Source organism: Melanerpes formicivorus, unplaced genomic scaffold (assembly GCF_026170545.1).
Source record: "Melanerpes formicivorus ecotype bairdi unplaced genomic scaffold, bMelFor1.0.p_v2 SCAF_18, whole genome shotgun sequence".
Taxonomy (NCBI): Eukaryota; Metazoa; Chordata; class Aves; order Piciformes; family Picidae; genus Melanerpes; species Melanerpes formicivorus.
In genome coordinates this window covers 4,092,316-4,115,910 of record NW_027142370.1, presented here as the reverse complement: position 1 = coordinate 4,115,910, position 23,595 = coordinate 4,092,316, and the positions used below count along the sequence as shown (strand labels likewise).

General features: G+C 49.1%; 1 protein-coding gene across 6 annotated transcripts in view; it reads left to right on the top strand.

Moving 5' to 3' along the window:
* EXOC6B (exocyst complex component 6B) overlaps positions 1–23,595 on the top strand; it is a 281,602-nt gene that overhangs the window by 185,239 nt on the left and 72,768 nt on the right. For 3 of the 6 annotated variants that reach the window (XM_068149412.1, XM_068149413.1, XM_068149410.1), the window contains 2 exons: positions 788–817; positions 15,798–15,939. In XM_068149412.1, the coding sequence (XP_068005513.1) occupies positions 788–817; positions 15,798–15,939 (172 nt within the window). Of the gene's footprint in view, positions 1–787; positions 818–12,208; positions 12,581–15,797; positions 15,940–23,595 lie in introns of those variants that run through there. The other 3 variants (XM_068149414.1, XM_068149411.1, XM_068149415.1) reach the window with 2 other exon arrangements.

Here is a 23,595-nt window from a genome sequence, read left to right as displayed (position 1 = left end):
AAATCCCTCTGTAACATTTTAAAAGTAAAATGCCTTGAACTTTGCACCAACCACAGCCTTGACCAGGTTGGGAGGGACCCAAGTGAAAAATAACTGTCATAAAACCATCATGAGCGCCAAAGACACCTTCAGATTTGCTTGAGTCTGTGCTCAGGTAACGTTCCCTTGCCTTTGGAAGCAGTGGGCAAGTTTGACATGAGCTGGTCCCTGCTGTCAGTCAGGGTCACAGAATGCTAGGGTTGGAAGGGACCTCTAGGGATCATCCAGTCCAACTTCCTTGCTAAAGCAGTGTGACCCACAGCAGCTTGCCCAGGATTGCAGTGTCCAGGTGGGTTTGGAATCTCTCCATAGAAGGAGTCTCCACAACCTCTCTGGACAGCCTGCTCCAGGGCTCCAGCACCCTCACAGGAAAAAGAGTTTTCCTTAAGTTTAGGTGGAACCTCCTGGGTTCCAGTTTGTGTCCTCAAACTCAGTAGAGTATGGCACCCATCACAGGTGGAAGACCTGAGGCATGTGGATGGTGACTGGCAGCACATGTTTAACAGCAGTCAAACTGGTCTTATGGTACTTTGATTTCCTCCTCATCCTCCCTAGGCCACGTTCAAGGAATCCACGTTTTGCCTTCTGTGATACCCTGCCAGGTGCCGAGCAGGCAGTGCCTCGTCGGGAGCACCGATGGCTTGTAGGCACCTAGGAATGATAACTGTTTTGAGCCTCTCTGCCTTTCTCACTGTTGCTTTGCTCTCTTCTGCCTTTGACTTTGAACTCCCTGTGTTGTCCTCTGTAGGGGGATGTAGATGTCCACTCTACAATGTCGGTGAGTACAAGACTGCGTGTCGTGCGCGTTTGGTCTGCTCTGCTTGCACCTCAGATGTTAGAGGGTGTGTTGAACGAGAAAAGGTCCTTAAGTCTTGGAAGGGAGGAAAGGAAAAGGTTAAGTAGAAGTTTAAATCAGTGGGATAAACGAGAGACCAAGAGAAGTGGCTTCCTCCCAGGCAGGTTGCTCTCAAGAATGCAGTGTCAGTAGCACTGCTGAATTGTTGCTTTTGGAGCATGTGGCCTTTCCCTGAATGTCCAGCGGCCATGGGGAATTGCCTGTTAGGGACAGTATGGTGAGATCTGCAACCTCTGCTTGAAAGAGAGAAGATCTGTAGAAAATTTCCCTTCACTCCCTGTGTTTTGTTCAACCTTCCTGCAGAGATTCATAGAATGGTTTGGGTTGGAAGGGACCTTTAAAAGTCATGTAGTGTAACTTCCCTGCAGTGAGCAGGGACATCTGCAACCAGAGCAGGTTGTACACAGCTCAAACCAACCTCACCGGGAATGTGTCCAGCCATTGGGCATCTACCACCCCTCTGGGCAACCAGGGCCAGTGTCTCATCACCCCCGCTGTACAACATTTCTTCCTTCTCTCCAGTCTGAAGCTCCCTCTTTTAGTTTCAAACTTATCACCCCTTCTGCTGTCACAACAGGCTCTGCTAAAAGTGTCCCCAGCTTTCCTACCAGCCCCTTTAGGTACTGAAAGGCCACCAGAAGGTCTCCCTGCAGCTTTCTACAGACTGAAACCTCCCAGTTCTCTCAACCTGTCCTCACAGCAGAGGGCTTCCAGATTCATATTCCTCCTGGTCTAAGAACTCCAACCTGAAGCTTGCACCACTAGGCCTTCCCTCCTGACAGTACAGTAGAGAGCAGTATTTTATGCATAAACCAGTGTAGATTCTTGATGCCTACTGTCTCTCTGATTGGATTAGGGGCAGTTAGCACCGAGAAAGCAAAGCAGACCTTTGGGACCTGCCTTCTCGTTCAACAAACCTCTCTAATTGTCATTTCTGCCTGTTTTGTGTGCTGGAGAAAAAGCTGCAGCATTTCCGTGGAGAGATGGCAAACAAAGTGCTCCGGAGCTACCTTGTTTCCTCTGTTCCCATGGCTGCCAGCCCAGGGCACGGGCAAGCAAAGCCTGCCTCAGTTCTGTTTTTTTTGTTGGTGCAACCCTGCTAGACGTGGTGGTGAGATGCAGCCGGCGCAGAGACGTAGCCTCTACCCCAGCTTCTGCTTTTCCACCTTTAACCCCTGCTCTTCATTTTAATGCTGAGCTGCCCTGGCAGTATTGATATTCCGTGCCGCGGTTGGATGCTTGTACCCCTTTTCCTGGAAACTGAGCATAGCTAAGCCTTGAGTATTTACAGGCTCTGGGCACCTGGGGGTTTCTAAGTCAACATCGAGGTCTCAAATCAACTCCAGCTTCTGGAAAAGAAAGAGCCTTGTTAAAGCAATTTGAGGCCAGCTTCCATCAAAGCCGTGGCAGGGCGGCTGGCAGGGCTGTGGGACCTGCCCGCGCTGCCGGGGAGCAGGCGAGGGATGCTTCGGGCTTCCAGGAGCGGTGTTGAATGTCCACCATCCTACGTGATATCCTTAGGGCGTACCCAAAGAGAGACAGCTGCAGAAACTGGGATTGCCTCTGGCTTTTCAAGGACTTTGGGCCATTTCGAAGCCAGATGTATTTATTTCTTTAATTGAATCCAGTGCCTAGACAGCTATGGAGTCAGCTTCCTACGGAGAGGGGTGCATTAGTTTCATTAAGGTAAATCAATGAAAAATAATACCTGGAGGTCCCCTGGAAAGGGTCAGGAGTGGAGTAATCCCTTTATATGGTGGGAGTTTGCTAGCTTGCTCTTGGGTTTTGTTTTTAACTGCAACGGGCTCTAATTTTCCTTTTAACCCCCCTAATTTTCCCTTCTCTCGGTGGTTTGTATTAATTGGTGGAAGTAAATCACTAATCTGTCTAAAAGAGAGTGAAGAACAACAATCTGACTGCACAAAGTAGCAGGAGTGGGGGAAGAGTCTATGCTTTTACACAGGACAATGGGCTGGCTGTAACTGAGTTTAAAATGACTTCGTCGTGGCTAATCGTGGAGGTTTCTTGGTGTAGAAACGGACAGGTGTTGAAAAAGTGACTTTCCTGGGATGCAGGCATGGACAGGGCATGAACAGCATCCAAACCCCTCCCTCTATGGTCCTCAGGGGGCTTCCTCTGCTCTCCAGAGATGATCTGTGTCTCTTGACAGCTTGCTCCACCCAGCTTGCCCTGAACATTGGGCCCTTCAAATGAGGTTGCCTTGGTGGGGAGAAAATGGGCTGTTGACCGGAGCAGTACTTGCATGGCTGTGTGGTCCTGTGCTGCTGCAGTCTTGTGGCTCTGCATTACTGCCTTGGTCTTCTCAAGAGTCTCCAAAATATCCCAAACACTTAACAAAATGAAGAGGTAAAAACCAAGAACTAATGGTGGCTTGAAAACAAGGAGCAAAGCGTTCAGAGATGGTGGATTTAGCTTTGCTGGCTGGGGAGAAGGCTGACCTCTGCTTAACCTGGGAGCAGTAGTTAACAACAATCTGGGTAAGCCAAGTTATCTTGTAATTACATGGTTTCTTCTCTGCTTTCAGCACTGAAAAGTAATTGATACTACAATGCCTAGTCCCATAAATCCTTTAAACCAGGGTGTGCCCACTTCCCTAGGTGCTGCTTCCCTTTGTGGAGTCACCTTGGCATGTTTGGCTTGGAGGTTTATTTTACAGACTTAGATTTAGAAAGCTGTTTTCTGCTTACTTCTGCATGCACCTCTGTACACAGAGAGTCAGATGTGAGGTGCAGGTTGTTTGGCAGCAAAAAAATCCATGCTTGATGTGAGGAATCTGCACCAGAGCTCCAATGAGTGCCTTCCAGAAACCCCCAAATACAGTTAAAATCCGGTGCTTCACCACCATGTACTGAATCTGAGTGGCACAGCAGGCTCTTCAAGTTGATGTTTTCCTCTTATTTTACCCACTGGCAATCTGAAGCCCTGTCAGGCTCTCCTTAAGTGGTGAATGCACAAAGGAATGTCAGTGAGCACCACATCTGCTTCCAAAGCTCCCCACTATCTTCCATAACCTACCCATGGAAGGAAACCCTGGAGCAGCCCCACCTTCCCACAATCAACTTCTTCAGCCTTCATAGGAGGTGGCTGAGCCAAGATGTGCCCATTAGGTTTTGTGTTTCCTATTTTGGATACATGAGGCTGAAATTTTCCTATAGTTATTCAGGAAAATCCCAGCATGGTTGAGGTTGGAAAGGACCTCTGGAAGCCATAGAATCATAGAATAGTTTGAGTTGGAAGAGACCTGCAAAAGTCACTTAGTCCAACCCCCCTGCAGTCAACAGGGACCTCTGCAAGGAGATCAGTTGATCAGAGCCCCATCCAACCTGACCTGGAATGCTTCCAGGAATAGAATAGAATAGAATAGAATAGAATAGACCAGGTTGGAAGAGACCTTCAAGATCATCACATCCAACCTATCATCCAACACCACCCAACCAACTAACCCATGGCACCAAGCACCCTGTCAAGTCTCCTCCTGAACAGCTCCAGCGATGGTGACTCCACCACCTCCCTGGGCAGCCCATTCCAATGGGCAATCACTCTCTCTGTGTAAAACTTCCTCCTGACCTCCAGCCTAAACCTCCCCTAGCACAGCCTGAGACTGTGTCCTCTTGTTCTGGTACTGGCTGCCTGGGAGAAGAGAGCAGCTACTACCTCTATGGACAGCCTTCATATGCAGTGTCACTTGGGGTCCCTGTGGAGAGCTCGTTTGAATTGAGTTTGCACAGCAAAGCTTTGGGAGCTTGTGCTCATCATTCAGAACGGATAAGGTGGTTGAGTGATATTGATGTGGTTGAAAGGAACCTCTGGAGGTCATCTAATTAAAGCAGGGCCACCCACTGCAGGTTGCCCAGGATCACAATGGCCAGGTGAGTTTGGAATCTCTCCACAGAAGGAGACTCTACCACCTCTCTGGGCAGCCTGCTCCAGGGCTCCAGCACCCTCACAGCAAAGAAGTTTCCTGTTCAAATGGAAGCTCCTGGCTTCCAGTTTGTGCCCACTGCCCCTTGTCCTGTCACTGGGAACTGCTGAGAAGAGTCCGGCTCCATCCTCTCGATCTCCACCCTTTAGATACCGATCAGCATTGATCAGATCCCCTCTCAGGCTGTTGTTCTCCAGGCTCACCAGCTCTGCTTGGAAGGGAAAATACTCCTGCACTGGGTGTTGATGGCTGACGGGGTGGAGCTGGAGCGGGTGGGGGTGGTTGGTAGTTTTGAGCTGATGGATTTTTCCTGTCTGTTCCCCATCTGTGCTCTCGGTGGTGTGTGAGCTGCCTTTCCGTGGGTGCTCAGACGTCACAGCCACGTGCGGCCCTTCCGCCGCAGCCCGGCCAGCAGCGATCTGCGTAAGCACGAGTCTGCAGCCTCCAGATGTGTCTGAAGGGAGAGAAGCTCTTCATGGCAGTGTGCTGGAGATGAGGGCAGAGTGCTGTGCTCCAAGCCTCCAGATCCTTCCCCTTTTTTTCGTAGAACAGTTTAGATGGGAATAGACCTTTGAGATCGTTGAGTCCAACCCAGCACTGCCAAGGCACCACTAAACCATGACCCTCAGCACCACATCTGCGTGGCTTTGAAACCCCTCCAGGGATGGGGAAGCAGTCCTGCACCATAAGGGTGGTGAGACCCTGGAACAGGTTGCCCAGGGAGGTGGTGGAAGCCTCACCCCTGGAATTTTTTAAGGCCAGGCTGGATGTGGCTCTGAGCAACCTGATCCAGTGTGAGGTGGTGGAGTTGGAACTAGATGATCCTTGAGGTCTCTTCCATCCCTTGCAATTCTATGATTCTACAGGGATTCCACCACTGCCCTGTGCAGCCTGTTCCAGGCCTTGAAAACCCTTTTGGGGAAGAAATGGTTGCTAATATTGATGTCATTTTTCCTCAGATGACATTGTTTCTAACATCAGCTTACACTTACAACACTCTACAGCAAAGATGAAGTGATTCAGTTCACTGGAAGTCTTCTTTCTGCCACAGCTGGCAGATGCTTTGCCCTGATAAATCAGCAGACAGAAGTGTGGTTCTACCTCCTTGAACATCAGGGAGGGGGGGGGAAAAAACCCCCAAACCTCCAAAAATCTGTATTTAATCAACTTTTTGTTTCCAAAATGGCAGCTGCTTTGTATTTAGTGGAAAATCAGGCTCTTCCCAATGGAAAGAATGTTATTCCCAAAGCGAATACAAAAGAAAACAAAAGCCACAAAAGAGGAGGATGAAATATGTCCTTGAGTTGGTTATTTTTTTCTGTCCTTCCTTCCAGTTGTGGGGCTGCATGCTCCCATCACGGTCAGCCCATGGCTCTGGTTTGTGTCATGTAACTCAGAAAGTCTCAACCCAAGGACATGTGGAGCAGGAGAGAGCCTTCATCTGTGTGAGGATGGCAAAATTCAACAAGGGCAAGTGTAGGGTCCTGCAGCTGGGGAGGAATAACCTCCTGCACTGGTATAGGTGAGGGGTTGACCTGCAGGGAAGCAGCTCTGTGGAGAAGGACCTGGGAGTGCGGCTGGACAAAAAGTTCACCATGAACCAGTGATGTGTTTTTATAGCCAAGAAGGCAAATGGTGTCCTTGGGTGCATTAAGGAGGAATGAGGCGAGTGGAGAAGCTCTCTGATGAGAAGAGGCTGAGAAACCTGGGGCTGCTCAGCCTAGAGAAGAACAACCTGAGAGGGGATCTGATCAATGCTGATCAATAGCTAAAGAGTGGGGGGCAGAAGGATGAGGCCAGACTCTGTTCAGTGGTGCCCAGTGACAGGACAAGGGACCAGGGGCACACACTGCAACCCAGGAGGTTCCACATGAACAGGAGGAAAAACTTTGCTGTGAGGGTGCTGGAGCCCTGGAGCAGGCTGCCCAGGAAGGTGGTGGAGTGTCCTCTGGAGAGATTCCAAACCCACCTGAACACTGTGATGCTGGACAAGCTGCTGTGGGTGCCCTGCTTTAGCAGAGGAGGTTGTACTTGATCTCCAGAGGTCCCTCCCAACCACCATCATTCTGTGATTCTGTGAGCTAGGATTGAGAAAAATCAGGGCTGGTTATGCTTCTTGTGTACAGGCAGAGACTAGTTGAAGGAAAGTTGTTTATGGCTTTAGTTCCTTTACAGGCTGAGGTGTCACCACTGTTGGAGCACCATGGTTTTCCCTTGGCACCTCTTGTTTACAAGATCTTAATGTTCTTAGAGAGGAATGATCTTTGTGGAGACCCACATGGGAAGCATGGGAGGAGTGGAAAATTCAGGAGCATCAAGTCTCTGCCTGCTCCAAGCCTGCCCAGCAGGTCCACAGGTTGCTGTCCTCTCCTGGGTGTGGCACTGAACCTACAGTACTGCCCTTTCTTAGGCTGCTGCTCCTGTTCCTTGTGGTGCTTCCTCTGAAGCACTTCTGTGTGGCAAGAATTAAGAATTCAGTGCTGGGAGATGCTGCCAAACTGTCAACCATGGCTAGTCAAAAGCTCCAGGTTAATACAGTTCTGTCAGGGGTGCAGTTTGGTTTAGGGTTCTCTCCTGCTGCTGGGCCAGAGGTGTTGAGCCACACTGTGAAGATACCTTCTGGGCAAAGGAGGAGCAGTTTGAGCTGTCAGGACCTGCTCTGTCCATGTGTTTTGGGTTTTGCATGAGTTTTGTAGGTCCTTCACTGCTGACCTCTCAACCTCCCTGTCTTGTGGTGAGTTTTTGCAGTGTCAGAAGGGGCTCAAAACTCAACCTAGGATTTGAGTTGTGGCCTCCCCAGTGCGAAGTGCAGGGGGGATGATCCCTGCCTTGGTCCTGCTGGCCACACTGTTGCTGATCCATCCCAAGATGGTGCTGGCCTTCATAGCCACTTGGGCACATGCTGGCTCCTGTTCAGATGGATGTTGATCAACACCCATAGGTCCTTTCCACCAGGCACTTTCTGACCACTCTGCACTAATCCTGGAGCATTCATGGGGTGGTTGTGACCCTAGTACAGGACCCAGCACTTAGCCTTGTTGTGCTTAATACCATTGGCCTCCATGAGTCAAGACAGCAGCTGAATGCTCCAACACAGGCACTGCTCATTTCAGGTGCACCAGCCTCTGCACCCAACTCTTTTCATGTTATAGATGTTTTAAGAGCATCTCCAGAACACTTCTGCCTTGTGGTGTGTGTTTGTGAAGCCTCCATAAGGCTTCAATGAAACTGCCCCATGCTCAGTCCTAACAACTGTTTCCTAAGGTACTTCCCCACCCCTTGCCCTTCCTTCTATTTATTTATTTTCCTTTCTTAAATAGAAATAGTAAAGTGGATGTGGCTTGTTGAGTCAGTGTGGGCAAAGAAGGGAAACCTCTCCTGTTCCTTTGCATGCTTGTATCCTGGATCCTCTCATATCCTGGTTGCGTTGTGCTTTTGCTGTTGGGTTTGTTTGCTCCTGCTCATAAGCAAGTAGATGCAGTTTGTAGTGCCAAAGCACCTTGATGCCTGTGTAGGAAACACCTTGCCATGGAGCTGCTTACTCCATAAATTCAGTGTTGTTTGATTGAAGACCAAAGAAATCCAACCCCAGCTAAACTCAGAATGAAATAAGATGAGAACATCACTGGGCACTTTCAGAGCGGTGACCACCACCCTGCTGTGACTTCTGCTGAACCTTCAACCTCCCACCAGCTTCAGCCAAAACAGCCTTCAGCTGTTGACCCTGGGCATCTTCCACACAAGCAGGCTGTTTCAGTTTCTCCTCGTCTGTAGGCACTGGAGGGGGTTTGTAGCAGGCTGCAGTGGTCGGTGCAGCCGGCTGGTTTGTTTCTGTGTGGTGAGGATAATTGCTGTATTTGCTTCCCCCCCTCCCCCCTTATTTTTTTATTTGTCTGGTTGCCTCTAAGCTTCTGTTGGGAGTTCAGCTGTGCCATGTGTTTGTCTTGCTGCTGTGTCTGTGGCAGCTGGTTTTCCCTTTCATGCTCAAAATAGCACATGAGTGGTGAATGCTTGCTTCAGAAACGACAGCCTGCCCGCTTCTGCCAATACCTCTGCAAGGGAGCCACTTAAGCACTGAGTTTGAAAGCTTCACTCAGAGGATGGTGGCCTTCCAGGTTGGCTGCCCTTCCCAGTTGCTCTTCCAGGTTTCTCTTTGCACTCTCCAGATGCTGCCAGCTTTCCAGGTGAGTGGGTCTTTGCACGAGACAGACCTCGCTTGAAATTGCACTCGTTGGCACCAATTTGAGGTGCTGCTCTTCGCAGGGTTGCTATGGTGAACCTGAGATGTTTCAGTGGTGGAAGACTGTCTCTTGAATCAAGCTATTGTGTGACCAGAATCACAGGATCGTGGGGGTTGGATCTCTGGAGATCGTTTTGTCCAATCTCCCTGCTAATGCAGAGTGATGCAGAGCAGGTTGCCCAGGATTGTGTCCAGGTGGGTTTGGAATCTCTCCAGAGAAGAGACTCCACAACCTCTCTGGGTAGCCTGAGACAGGGATCCAGCACCCTCACAGCAAAGTTTTTGCTCGTGTCCAGACCAAACCTCCAGCATTCCAGTTTGTGCCCATTGTCCCTTGTCCTATCACTGGGCACCACTGAAAAGAGTCTGCCCCCAGCCTCTTGCCCCCGGCCTTTAGCTGTTGATCAGCATTGACCAGATCCCCTCTCAGCATCCTGCTTCCATCTTCTGCAAAACAGTCCACCAGGGTTGGTTCATGAACTGGAAATGCCAGCAAGCTCACTGGGGCAGCTTGTGGGCTTCACAGCAAAGTGGCCATTTAATTTTGAGAAGTTTCAAGTGTTTTGGCCCACTTCTCTGTTGTGTGAAGCCCACTTCTCAAACCCCTTAATCACATCAAGCCAAATGCTTCTTGCAGATTAGAAAAGAATTCTGTTGGTAGGGGAAAAAAAAAAGTGGGAACCCCCTGAGACCCTTTGGAGCCTGCCAGGCTTTGTTCTCCATGAAGATGCTCTATCAATTCTTTGGGGAGTTGGTGGGACTCTTCTTGGTGCTACCAGAGGACTTTCGCTTGCATTTCAGCGACCACCTAGTTTTGGCCAGGCAGAATCCGGGAAGCACCAATGTCTTACTCCTCAAGGGAGACAGAGGTGCTCCTGTGACACAGTGGAATGGTGTCCCTTGGACAACCTGCTCAGGTCTCTTCTGGGACCCTCTATCTGGTTGCCAATGCCAGCTTGTGCCACCACCAATATGTGCTGAGGAGCCCCCTCTCCCCGCCCCCCCCAGCACGAGGTGGGTAGTAGCAGCATGTTCCTGATTGCAAATGAAGATTAATGGGTATTTATTTTAACAACCATTCCATTTCAGTAGCTTTTAATGAGTCCTTTGATAGCAAGTTCCTTAATTAACGAGGCAGCCTTTCAGCGTTTCCTCTCCCTAATTGTTAACAGATTGGCTGTTTCCAAACAAACGCTACCGTGAGCAGGGCTGGCTCCGGAGCCTCCCTGCTCACCTTCCCTCTGCTGGCTGCCAATCCTCCTGGGAACCTGGAGGCTTCCATCTGCTGCCCAGCAGAGATGAAAATAGATGTTTGGGTTTTTTTATGCTGAGAGTGGTGAGACGCTGGCACAGGTTTCCCAGGCAGGTGAGAGAAGCCCCATCCCTACAACCATTCCAGGTCAGGTTGGATGGGGCTCTAAGCAACCTGATCTAGTTGTAGATGTCCCTGCTGAGTGCAAGGGGGTTGGACTAGGTGAGTTTTAAAGGTCTCTTCCAACCCAAAGCATTCTGTGATTCTGTGATTTCATGGTTGATCACTTACAGTGTGAGAATAACGTGGATTGGAAAGGACCTCTGGGGGTCATCTAGTCCAACCCCCCAGCTAAAGCAGGGTCACCCACAGCAGCTTGCCCAGGATTACAATGTCCAGGTGGGTTTGGAATCTCTCCAGAGAAGGAGACTCCACAGCCTCTCTGGGCAGCCTGCTCCAGTGTTCTGGCACCCTCAAAAGAAAGAAGCTTCCAGGTGGAACCTTCTGGGTTCCAGTTTGTGCCTTGTCCTGTCAAGTGGGCACAACTGATAAGTCTGGCCCCATCCTCTTATCTCCCCACCCTTTATCTATTGATCAGATTCCCTCTCATGCTGTTCCTCTCCGTGCTGAACAGCTCCAGCTCTTAGCCTCTCCTGATCTGGAGGAACCGCAGTGTCTGGGCGGGTGAAATGTTTTTGATGTGCAGGCAGGGACTGAGCCGGTTGGGAGCCATGCTGGCGGCCAGGATCATGACAGAGCTGTGACTTCTGAGGGCGAGGGCACAAGGAGGGCCTTGGGCAGTGCCACCGGTTCCGCCACACACTCGCAGGCACCAGCAGGGCAATTAGCAGGAGGTCGGAGCCGTCCCAGCCGAGCGCGGCGGCTCCTCTGATCCTGGGGTTTTCTAGGAGCAGCCCCGTCTCGGGCTGACATCTCAGAGGCATCCTGCTCAGCCTCTGTGCCAAAGCACATGTCCTGACACCGCTGCCAGGGGTGGTGCAGTTAATGATTTTGGGAGGGAGATGGGGCTGGTGGAAAACGCGTCCAGTGCGGGCTGGCCTCCACGTGTTGGTGAGCTGAGCAGGCAGCATGGGGCAAGTCAGGGCTCTTCCTTACCAGCACTGTGGGAAAGCTGAAAAGTCAACCAGGAGGGGAAAAAACCTCTGCCATATATAAGTGCTGAAGAACCAAGATGGTCATGCTGTGGTGTCAGGGGGTACTTGATATCTGCCAGCCCAAACCAGCCCAAGTGCAAATACAACCAACCTCTTCAACTTGCAGCAGCAGCTTATTAGTGGTGATATATCAGTGTCCTGGCACTGGTTTTCCCTCCTGTGAACAGCAGCTGCTTATCAAGCAGATATTGCACTGCATTTCTGGGCAGATAGTCCAAAATTAATGTTCATAAGGCTCTGCTGATCTTGCAAGGAGCTACTCTAAGGGGGCATCTATTGCTCTGATTGTAGGGCTTGGGCAGGAAAGGATTAGGTTCACTCTTATTTATAAGGTTCAGTCCTATTTGTAAGGCTGAACTCAGTCTTATTTCAGTCTTCTTTATAACCCTCAGTCTCATAAATAAGTCTGAAACCCATAAATTCTGGAAGGGTTTTAAATCTTAGTGCCCAAGGAGATGCTGGTCATCTGTGCTGGTTCCATCTTTTCTCTAGACAGGCATTTAGAACAATGATTTAAACCCCTGTGGCACCTCCAAGCCTTCTCATAGTAAACATAAGGGGGGAAATGAATTAAAATACCTGCATTGTGCATTAAAATTACCTTTTTACCTGTGGAAAAACCCCAGACCTGTGTATGCTTCTGTCTGTCATCCAGTAATATAAGATCTAAACTGTAAGGTATTTGTATCTCCTTAAATCTAAGGTGAAAGACCTGAGTGGTTTCTGAAGCAGAATGGTTTTAAACCTTAAGAAGAATGGAAATAAAAGGTCAGGCTCTCAGCTGGCATGAGGAGATGCAGCTTCAGAGGTTTCAAAGACTCTCTGCACTTTTGCACCTGAAAAAAAGTTTTGAGCCCGGCCAAATCTTGTGTGAAAGAGAAAGGAGGAGGAAAGGCTGAGCCAGAAGCTGCTCCTGTGCTCATCATTTGGATCTCCGCTGCGAGGAGCTGAGAAAGCACTCACAAAGAGCGTCCTGCAGTCCCACTTAGAGACTGCTGTCGCGGCAAGGACTCAGCAGAGTTGTTGTGCTGTCAAACCCTGATGATTAAATTACTTTTTCCATCCCATCTTCCATGCGTTCAGCTCATTAACTTGACAGCTCATCTCAATCATTTGCTCCTCTTCACGCCCTCCCGGTGTCGCTTGTCACTCACTCTTTATTCAGGCAAGCCTGGCTGGACTGAGGAATGCGAGCACCGGGGCAGGCGTCTTAGCTGTGGTGGTTGTAGGTGTGGGTAACCCTTTAGGTACCTCCATGCCTGCTGATCTGACCATTGCTTGGCGGGCAAGAAGGTTGCTCCTCATAAATTTTTGTCAATGGGGCTGGAAATCCTTTCTGGGGGGAGGGAAGTTTTCTTTTGGCTTAGAATGGTTTAGGTCTTTTCTGTGCTGAGGACTCCAGGCTGGACCCAGCACTGTAGGTGGGGTTCAGCGCAGAGTAGAGGTGCAGAATCACCTCCCTTGACCTGCTGGCTGTGCTTCTAGCTTCACTTGGGGTTCAGCATCTCCACAGCTTTGCCAAGGGTTGCAACCTCCTATGCAAACTGCTGCTGATGTGCAAGCCTGAGCTGCTCTTTGGGATTTTCTCATGCTGTTCCAGGAAAGATTGGGAGCTCTGTCCCCAGGCCTGGCATGAGAGGGGATCCCAGGTCATCCCTGCAGAGCTTTGGTTTCTCATCCTCTGCTTCTGTCTGTGTCTTCTGCTCACTGACACATCAAAACTACTTGGTTATAGCAAAAACTCAAGTGTCTGCTGAAAGTAATGAAGAAAAATCACAACTGAGGAGCACCGAGCTTCCCACTGTGGTTGGGGGATGAGGGATTGGTGTGAGTGGTGTTTTAAATAACTGAATGTGTCAGAAGGAACACAAGTAAATGACAAAGAGCAAAAAAACCACCACCCAGTGCTTTGCTAAACTTTATGGTTGCCATGCTTCATCTTAATTTTAGTGAAGGTGTTTGTGTGGAGGTGAGTGATGAGCACTCCTGGAGCCTGGGAACAGCAGCCAACAGCAGAGATGAAGTACCCAGCCCTGTAATGCATGGCTCTGCTCTTTTGTTTGTAACTAAAAAAAAATACATTTTTTTTTCCTTCCTACTGAAGCTGAATATGGCCTGAAGATCCAAAATGACTTTGCAAGGCTGGTTAAAACCCATCTCGGAGCACACATCAAACGTTTGCTCATCTCTCGGTGCCACGGTATTGAAGCTGGTGATACTTAGCTCCAAACGCTGTGTAAAGCCCTCACTTTAATCCCAGTTTAAACAGGGTTTGCAAAGTGCTTGTAAAGACCAGTAAGATCTCCTTGGCCACTCCTTGTTCTCATGTTAAAGGCTTTTGTGTTTGCAGGGCAGCATCATGAGCCAGAAATATTATCGTGTGCTAACACACACACAGACACCAGGAGCACAGAATCCCACATTGCTCAGGATTGGAAGAGACCTCTGGAGGTCGTCCAGTCCAACCTCCCTGCTACAGCAGGGTCACCCACAGCAGGTTACCCAGGATCCAGGTGGGTTTGGAATCTCTGCAGAGAAGGAGACTCCACAACCTCTCTGGGTGGCCTGCTGCAGGGCTCCAGCACCTTCAACAGCAAAGAAGTTTCTCCTCGTGTTCGGATGGGTTTGTGCAAGTCTGTGCTCTTGGGCCAAAAGATCTCCCTGGTTTTATGGGGTTTTATGTTGCAGACTTGTGCAAATTATATCTGCCAAATCTTACCTGTCCAAATATTCCTTGTCACAAGTCCTGGATGGCAGACAGTGATACTGGGGAAATCTTCTCAGCATTTGGAAATGGTGGAGAAAATTGAATAGAGTCCCAGACTGGTTTGTGTTGGAAGAGACCTTTGAAGCTCATCCAGTCCAACCTCCCTGCAGTCAGCAGGGACATCTGCAACTAGAGCAGGTTGCTCACAGCCCCAAACAACCTGATCTGGAATGGTTCCAGGGATGAGGTATCTCCCACCTTTCAGAGCAACCTGGGCCAGTGTCTTATCATTCTCAGTGTAAAAACATTTCTTCCTTCTCTCCAGTCTGAATCTCCTTCTTTTAGTTTAAAGTCATCACCCCCTGTGCTGTTGGAACAGGTCCTGCTAAAAAGTCTGTCCCCAGCTTTCTGATCATCTGCTTTAGGTACTGAAAGTCCACCAGAACATGCCTGTAGAGACTTCTCCAGGCTGAACAACCCTAACTCTCTCAGCTCTCCAGAGCTGGTCCCAGCAGTGCAGGTGGGGTCTCAGCAGTGTGGAGCAGAGGGGCAGATTCCCCTCCCTCCACCTGCTGCCCAGAACATGGTTGGCAAAACAAATGCTCCCACATGTTCACTGCTGCTAAATGATGATGGTTTAGTTCACTGAGAACATGGCACCCTGTGAGACTTGCTGCTGTGAGGCAGAAGAAATCCAGTGAACAGAAAAGAAAGCTCAGCTCTCTGAGCATTGTGTGCATGAGATGGTCTGAGTTGGTTTCATGGCTCTGTGAGTGCTTTGAGTTTCCTTTTATGGTCTGGTTGGTCAAGCTGGATTTTCTGAAGCAATTTGCTAGAGGCAGAGCATTCTCCCTGCTTGCTGCTGAGGACTGGGCTCCTTCAACATGGGGTATCATGTCTCTGGGTGACAAGCCAGCCAGCACCTCGTTGGAAACATTTGCTCTTGGAAAGGTTTGCTCCTCTTCTGTCTTCTCATTTACTGTATCAGGAGGATCAAGAATCTGTTGGTCTTGATGGATGATCTCAGTTCTTCATGTCCATGCTCTCTTCTGGTGGTGGCTCTCCTGGTAGCCAATGCTTTAGCCAGGTCAGGATGTGAATGCTTGAGCTTGGTGGTCTGCTTGTGGCCTTCTGCAGGAGATGGAGCTTCCTGAGCACCCACCTCCCTTTCTCCCATTCCACAGTCCACCCTTACCTCCACCATCATCCCTTAATGCCACAGTTCTTTGAACATCAGAAGCCGTCAGAGGCATCCTGGGCTTTGTACCTGGCAGTTCTGTCAGTGCAGGAGCTTCACCCATGACACAAACATGAGCTGTTTCAGATCCCACTGCTCTAGAATGGCAGCATGCAAATGAAACCCTCTGTTGTGATTATCTTTCTCTTGCAGTCTTCACCTGACAAGGTTTAACCCTACTACTAGAAATGGGGAGTCCTAGAATATAATTCCCTTTAAAACTGGTGGTTGTGAGAGTCCCACAGCAGAGGGATTGTGTTAGGCTGGACTAGTGAATCCTGGTCTGAAAAAGGTGCCTCTTGCAGTTTGTGCTTGATGGCTTTAATAACTCTCCCTTCTCTTTTGCAGGGGAAGGTGGCACAGACTGCTTGCATGTCAGCATGCAAACACCTCTCCACCTCGCTGATGCAGCTGCTGCTGGAAGCTGAAGTGAGGCAGCTGACGCTGGGGGCCTTGCAGCAGTTCAACCTGGACGTGGAGGAGTGTGAACGTAAGACCTGCACATCATCTCCTTTTGTCCCTTTGTCCATCTCTTAGCCTGACAGAGTGTAGATCTCTCCTCCCAGTTCTGTATCATTAGCAAACTGACTGAGGGTCTACTCTCAGGCCACTTTATCCAGGCTGTTGGGGAAGATGTTGAACAAGACTGGACCCAGTTCCAACCCCTTAGGAGCACCACAAACTACAGGCTTCCAACTAGAGTCTGCATCACAACCCTCTGAGCTTACTTGTTAGCCAGTTCTCAACCCACCTCACTGTCCGCTCGTCTAACCCATGCTTCCTGAGAGTCCTTGTGCTCCTTCCCAGTGCTCAACTGAGCATCCTTGGAGAAGGACCTGGGTTTGATGACTAACATCCCAACTGTGCAGCTGTATCTTACACTGTCACACAAAGTGCTGCCTTATTTTTCTTTCAGAAGCACCTTCAGCTTGAAATTCTTTCTGTCTAATTTGTGTCCCATCAGCATGTCAGGGCTGCACCGGTAGCAGCTGCGTTCCCCATGGGTGTCTGCAGAGGGATGGGTGATGTTGCAGGGAATAATAGGAAGCATTTGTCATGAATGATAGTTTCCTTCTTTTTCTTTTTGGCTGCAGACAGAGTCAGAACCCTGCAGTTTTCTGCCCCATCAGTAACGTGGGTCACTAAGCAGCATCTCTTCCCTTCCAGCCCCTGATGCTAAGTGAAATGGATGGCATTTGGTATCAGCTTTAAAAGCCTGATTCCTTCAGTTCCAATTGTTTGGTGAGACAAACCCACTCAGACATTCCAGAGCAGGTGACGCCAACCTGAGCAGCAGGGTGGGTGACCTGCTCCCCCCCACCCTGGCCTGAGATGCCATCGTGGGCAGGGGAATGGAGACAGATGCTGTAAGCTTCTGATCCATCACTGTCAGCCCCTAGAACCCTAAACCCAGACAAAGTCTTTTTCTTCCTTTCTGACAGCCAAAAGATGTATTCCCTCATCCCTGCAGGTTTGTCTGGTGGCTTTGCTGACACCAGGAATAGTTTTTATGTTTTTATTTATGCTTTGGAAGGGGGGGGGGGGGGTGGGGGTGGACTCAGCCATAGAGTCATTCTGTGACTCTCTGACTTCATCAAGATTTTCATTTTAGGAAAAGCCAGTTCCATAAACTGACCTCTGTTCATAAATGGGTTCCAATTTGCAAGGATTTTGTTTGATTTTGGGGTGGGTTTCTTTTTTATACCTTTTAACCTGAAGCACAGCTGCAAGTTTCAGCACCCTCATTATACCAGTTGCACATTAGACTTCATACCTCAGCCTCCAGCCCCCCAGACCTCTGAGCCTTACCTAGTTTAGCAGCTCTGTTGTGTACTTATCATATTAAAACAGGATTTTATAGCTGTTTGGAGCACTTCCAGTGAGTTCTGTGATGTGGGAACAGGGCTTCAGAGTTTCTTTCCTGGAGTTTATGAGGCTTTTGTTTAAGTCTCTGGTGAATGCCAAAGGTAGGAGCTGTTTAAGAGCACGGTGAGACAAATTAATGGACTTAATCAGATATTAAGCATGACTTGGAGGTGGTGCAGATAATTTGCTCTGTGTTAGGGTAGGTTTAATACACATCACAAGAAAATGAGTCTATCTACCCAACAGATAACAGTTGTAGAGGCAAAAGAGACTGTGGCTTAGGCTTCAAACAAGTCACCAGTGAATTAATTCTCCAGGCTTGTGGCTTCCTGATTTAGAAATAATTTGCTGTCACATCAGCATAAAAAGGGAATGGCTGAATGAATCAGCCTGAGGTTTGGAACCAGGGAGGTGCAAGCCTAGAGGGTAAGTGGAAGAAGCACAAGGTCGTGATGGGACCTTCATGGCCTCCTCTAGATCTGCTCCAAGAGGTCCATGTCTTTCTTAAGCTCCCCATAGTGAGCCTTGGGTGCTGGAGCCTCTGGCTGGACAAGGAAGATGGAAGGTACTGGTCCTGCTTGTCAGGGTGGATGGCCTCTTGGTTTCCTGGCAAAACACTGTTTCCCAAGGCGGTGGTGGAGGTCTGAAGGTCTTTTGGTGCAGCTTTGCAGTGTGTGCATGGACGTCACAGCTGATGTCCAGGGAAGGGTAGAAGTCCCTTGTAAAACATCTCTTGCTGTCCAGGTTCTAGTTGTAGTGGTTCTTATTGCTTGGCTTCACACAGCTCCTTTCTATGAAGTCAGGAGAGGTTCTCTCACCTCTTTATTCCAACCTGATGTGAAATATGGTGTAGAGGTGAACTGAATTCTCCAGAAAGACACAGTGGGACACATCTAATTATGTCTCAATTTAGGAGCAACTTCTGGCTCCAGCCCAACGAGCCAACACGAAAAGAGAACCCAAACAACTCTGGAGAGGAGAAAAAGGAACATAAATATTTCTGTGAACCTTAAATAGAGGAGGTGAAGCTTTTTTCAGAGGAGGCATTTTCTTTCTAAAATGGGTTTGCTGTCCTCCAGAATATGTCTGTAGACCAAGATTTACTGCCACGTGTAGTGTGCTGTCTGTAATTGCCATGAGACTTGTAACCCAGTTCCCTGCTCTGCTCTTTTTGAACCTCCTGGTGCTAGCACATAGAAAGCTGTTCTGTATCTCTTATACCTTGGAGCTAGTGGGAATCAAATAGAACAACCCAGGTCTGTAGCCCTATTACAAGAAAGATTTGGATGTGCTGGAAGTTGTCCAGAGAAAGTCCATGAGGTTGAGCAGAGGGTTGGAGCTGCTCTGCTATGGAGACAAACTGAGAGAGTTGGGGTTGTTCAGTTTGGAGAAGAGAAGGCTCTGAGGAGGTCTTATTGTGGTCTTCCAGTATCTGAAAGGGGCTACATGAAAGCTGGGGAGGGACTTTTCAGGGTGTTAGGGAGTGATAGGGCTGTAGGGAATGGATCCAAGCTAGATGAGGGGAGAGTTAGATTAAACGTTAGGAAGAAGTTCTTCCCCATAAGGGTGGTGAGACACAGGTTGCCCAGGGAGGTGGTGGAAGCCTCATGCCTGGAGGTTTTTAAGGCCAGGCTGGATGTGGCTGTGAGCAACCTGCTGTAGTGTGAGGTGTCCCTGCCCATGGCAGGGGGATTGGAACTGGCTGAGCCTTGAGGTCCTTCCCAGCCCTGACAATTCTGTGATTCTATCATTTTGACCAAAAAAGCCAAAAGAGAGGGGGCTGCCCTCACTCTTGAGAGTTTGCCATGGAGGTAACTGGTTCCAGCAGTGGCTGAGGCAGTTTGGTTTCAGAATGCTTAGATCATAAAATAAACAGTTCCCCAATCTCGGAAGTCTTTTAACTGCTGCTTTATGAGAAATTAAAAGCGCTGTAAAAACTCTGTTTAAAATTTCATTAAACTCTCACTCTTCAGCCAGCCCACTGCTGGGGGCAGTCAATCATACATGCAGATGTCTTCAGCTGGTTTGGGGCATCCTCCAGCCAAAACGTGCTGATACAAGTCCCAGATCAGCCATTCACCACCTCCTCCTTGGCCACAGTATCTGGTGGTTGAGGCCCCAGCCCTGGAGATATTCAAGTTGAGGCTGGGCAGGGCTCTGGGTAACCTAGAATCATAGAATTAATAAGGTTGGAAAAGACCTCAAAGATCATCAAGTCCAACCTGTCACCCAAGACCTCATTGACTACTAAACCATGGCTCCAAGTGCCACATCCAGTCTCCTCTCAAACACCTCCAGGGATGGTGACTCCACCACCTCCCTGGGCAGCACATTCCAATGGCCAACAACTCTCTCTGTGAAGAACTTTCTCTTCACCTTGAGTCTAAACTTCCCCTGGCACAGCTTGAGACTGTGTCCTCTTGTTCTGGTGCTGGTTGCCTGGGAGAAGAGACCAACCCCCACCTGGCTACAACCTCCCTTCAGGTTGTTGTACAGAGCAATAAGTTCTCCCCTGAGCCTCCTCTTCTCCAGGCTGAACAACCCCAGCTCCCTCAGCCTCTCCTCGTAGTGCTTGTGCTCGAGGCCTCTCCCCAGCCTTGTTGCCCTTCTCTGGACACCTTCCAGCGTCTCAATGTCCTTCTTAAATTGAGGAGCCCAGAACTGGACCCAGTACTCAAAGTGTGGCCTAACCAGTGCTGAGTACAGGGGCACAATATTCAAGATAAGGCTGGGCAGGGCTTTGGACAACCTGATCTAGCTGAGGATGCCCCTGTTGAGTGCAGAGGGCGTTGGATTGGATGACCTTAGGAGGTCCCTTCCAACCCCAGACCGTTCTGTGGTGCGACATAACCTCCACCCCTCAGGTCTGCTGTCATGAGTTCTGGCAGGCTCATGTAATTCAGGGGAAAATCTTCCCCTCACATGGTGGTTTTGAGGAAGGAAGGTGTTTCTGGGGAGTGGAGCTGCCACCTGCGCCGGTTTCAGCAGCGGTAGGTGCCGGGCTGGGTGCGCGTGTGCGCAGCCGCGCGCGGCGGCCAAGAGGAGATTCCCCCGTTCTGGATAATTAATTTACAGTGGATGTCTCTTTTCTGGTGCGCGTTTGAACTCTTTATTCTTTGTCCATTGTAAAGGGCTTAACGGTTCCTGTTCCTTGATTCTTTCATCGGTGAAATGTTTTGGAAGAGGGGTTAGAGTCCCCCTGTGACCTGCCCTGGGTGGCCCGAGCCTGTAGCCCTTGCAAAGACATTACTTTTTTGGCCTGAACACAAGGCTCTCAAACCTTTAGCCTGGCTAAATGCTTTGTACAAACAGCCGCATACTGATCTGCTCTATTCTCTTGTGATTTTCTGCTCGAGGGGCTGTCCCGTAGGTGGCTTGCGATGTTTGCCACTTGCCTGCCTAGCGCAGGCGGCACAATGAACCCAGCCGACAGTACCGAGGCCAAGCGCTGTGCTCGGCTGTTCCGAGAAAATCATCCTGAAATCTGGTTGAAGAGATTAAAACCAAGAAGAACTGGCTGTGTCTTTTCCTCTAGAGCTCTGTTCTCTCCTTGGTTCCCTCTTTTATTCCTTTTAAGACTTTGTTCACTCCTCCTTCAGAATGAGCTGGTGGCATTGGTATGTAAAATGTGACCTGCGATCACAGAAGGTACGGCTGTGTTTATAACAACCGCGGGGTGAAGCATGGCATTCAGGCCTCTTCAGGCTTCTTCCAGCCAAGGGCTGGAGCAGCTTTCTTCTAATGTCAGAGCTGTCTTGATCTCATTTCTCCTGTAATGAGAATAATATGATCTCTGATGTCATTTCACTTGGAGGTTGTTGTGAAGTGGGGGTTGGTCTCTCCTCTTAAGGAACAAGCAATAGGACAAGAGTAAACGACCTCAAGTTGCACCAGGAAAGGTCGAGGTTGGACATGAGGAACAATTTCTACCCCAAAAGAGTTGTGAATCCCTGGACCTGGCTGCACAGGGCAGTGGTGGAGTTCCCATCCCTAGAGAGGTTGAAAGCTGTGTAGATGTGGTGCTGAGGGACATGGCTCAGTGGTGTCTGGGCAGGCTGGGTTAACACTTGGACCTGGTGATATTAAAAGTCTCTCCCAACCAAAGTGATTCTACGATTCACTTTTGGATGTCAAGTAGTAGAGACTCCAACCTGTTCTCTCCATGAGAATGGCTGTTCAAGGCAACGTTGGCTGAATGTGCTGCCATCATTGTAATGTGCAGCAGTAAAGGGCAGTGCCACCCATCCCTGTCCCAACATTTGTGCTGTACGGTTCCTCAGGAAGAGGCAGCTGAAGGTGAGCTGCTATGGTGCAACCATGTCTTGGGGTAAAAACTGTTCTGGGTCACTTGTGGTCAGATGATAGCAGTGATAAATTCACAAGTCTGGTGAAATCATGCGAGACCCAGTCACAGGCATTTGCTCATGAGGAGCTGAAGTTCGTGTTTTTGGGAAGATCTTAAGTTTCACAGCTCCATGTGTGCTTCTCTAAATAGACTCCTAGCAGCTGTGAAGCCCTTCAGTCCAAAATAGACTTTTTCTTTTCTTTTTCATTTTTTCCCTTTCATTGCAGTCCTTTCAGGGTTTCTCTTTTCCAGTGCCTCTCCAAATATAATCAGTAACATGTTAGGGAGTTGGACTAGATGACCTTTGGAGGTCCCTTCCGACCCAGAGCAGTCTATGATGTGACCCCATCCTTAGAGAGGTAGGATGTGGCAGTTCAGCCACTTTGTTGGGTACCTCCACACAGGGACATCTGTGACACTAAGCCACTCAGGGCAGCTTCATCTCTTGAGAAGATGCTCAAATGCTGTTTTGAGCTTCTCAGGTATGTGGTTTTGTGAAGTGGGGATGGTTTAGGATTGATGTGGCTTTGAGGATAATTGTTCCAGATGAGGCAGTGGGGTGTAGAGCAAATGTGTAAAAGTGATTTATCCCTTGCAGAGCAGAGTCAGAAAGCTTGTGTGAGTCCTCCCTTGTGTGTGTGTGTGTGTGCTGGCACAGGCAAGCTGCAGTCAAATTTTATAGCCAATGTGCATTAAAATGCCTTTACAGTCAGAATTAATTAAAACAGGTTTTGAAGGTTAAATGTTAACTCTCCTTGGACTGTTTGCAGCCTGGATACTGCAGCACTGGCCAGTGAAACTGGCTGGAAGCTGAGCAGCAGCTGTCTCTGACCAGTCACATCCTGTGCAAAGATGGCTAAGTCCATAGGCATGACCATGGATGGTTTCTTCTGGCTATTACAAAATCCCAGCATAGTGGGGGCTGGAAAGTCTGTCTGGGGAGTTAGGAATCTCTCCAGAGAAGGAGGCTCCACAACCTCTCTGGGCAGCCTGCTCCAGGGCTCCAGCACCCTTATAGCAAAGAAGTTTTAGATGGAGTCTCCTGGGTTCCACTTTGTGTCCCTTGCTCCTTGTCCTGTCACTGGGGATCAGTGAAAATAGTCTGGCCCCATCTTCTTACAGCCCCACTCTTTAGCTATTGATCAGCATTGATCAGATCTGCTCTCAGGCTGCTTTTCTCCAGGCTCAACAGCCGTAGGGCTCTCATCCTTTTTCCTCACAGGGATGCTTCAGGCTCCACAGCATCTTTGTATCCTCCATTGAAGTCTCTTCAGTGCTTCTTTGTCTCTCATGAGGTGGGCAAACCAGAACTGGAGATGATACTCTAGGTGTTGCCTGGCTAGGGTAGAGGGGGAGAACATCATCCCTCAACCCAGTGGTCATCCCAAGCCTTTAATGGAAGCCTATCTGGTTCATGCAAAAGGCAGTTGAAGAAAAGGGATGAACTATGATGTGTGCTTCATTAAGTCTGCTCTCATTAGAGCCATGGGCTCTGCTCCTATGATTGGGCTGCTGTAGAAGTCCTTCAAAATAGAACTATGATTATTTGTTTATTTGGTGTCACTCTCTCCTGAAAATTAGATAACTTTTGGAAAGAGAAGCACTTGAGGAGAAGACCCCAGTGGCATGACATGACTCCACTTAGTGGTTAAGGACAGAGCAGGCTTTATCCTTTAGTACCTCCGTGCAGTCATGCGAAATCCTTCTTCCTTGTTGCTGAGCCATCCTTAGTCCTCAGCTTTGTGGAGATCCAGGATTGTTCTGAGAGTGTTTGCCTGGTAAAGACTAGAATAGCTGGATGAGAATGGACCATATCTCACTTTAAAATATGTATTGTAGAATTATAGAATGGTTTAGGTTGGGACCTTTAAAGGTCACCTAGGCCAACCATGCTGCAGTGAGCAGAGACATCTGCAACTAGATCAGGTTGCTCCA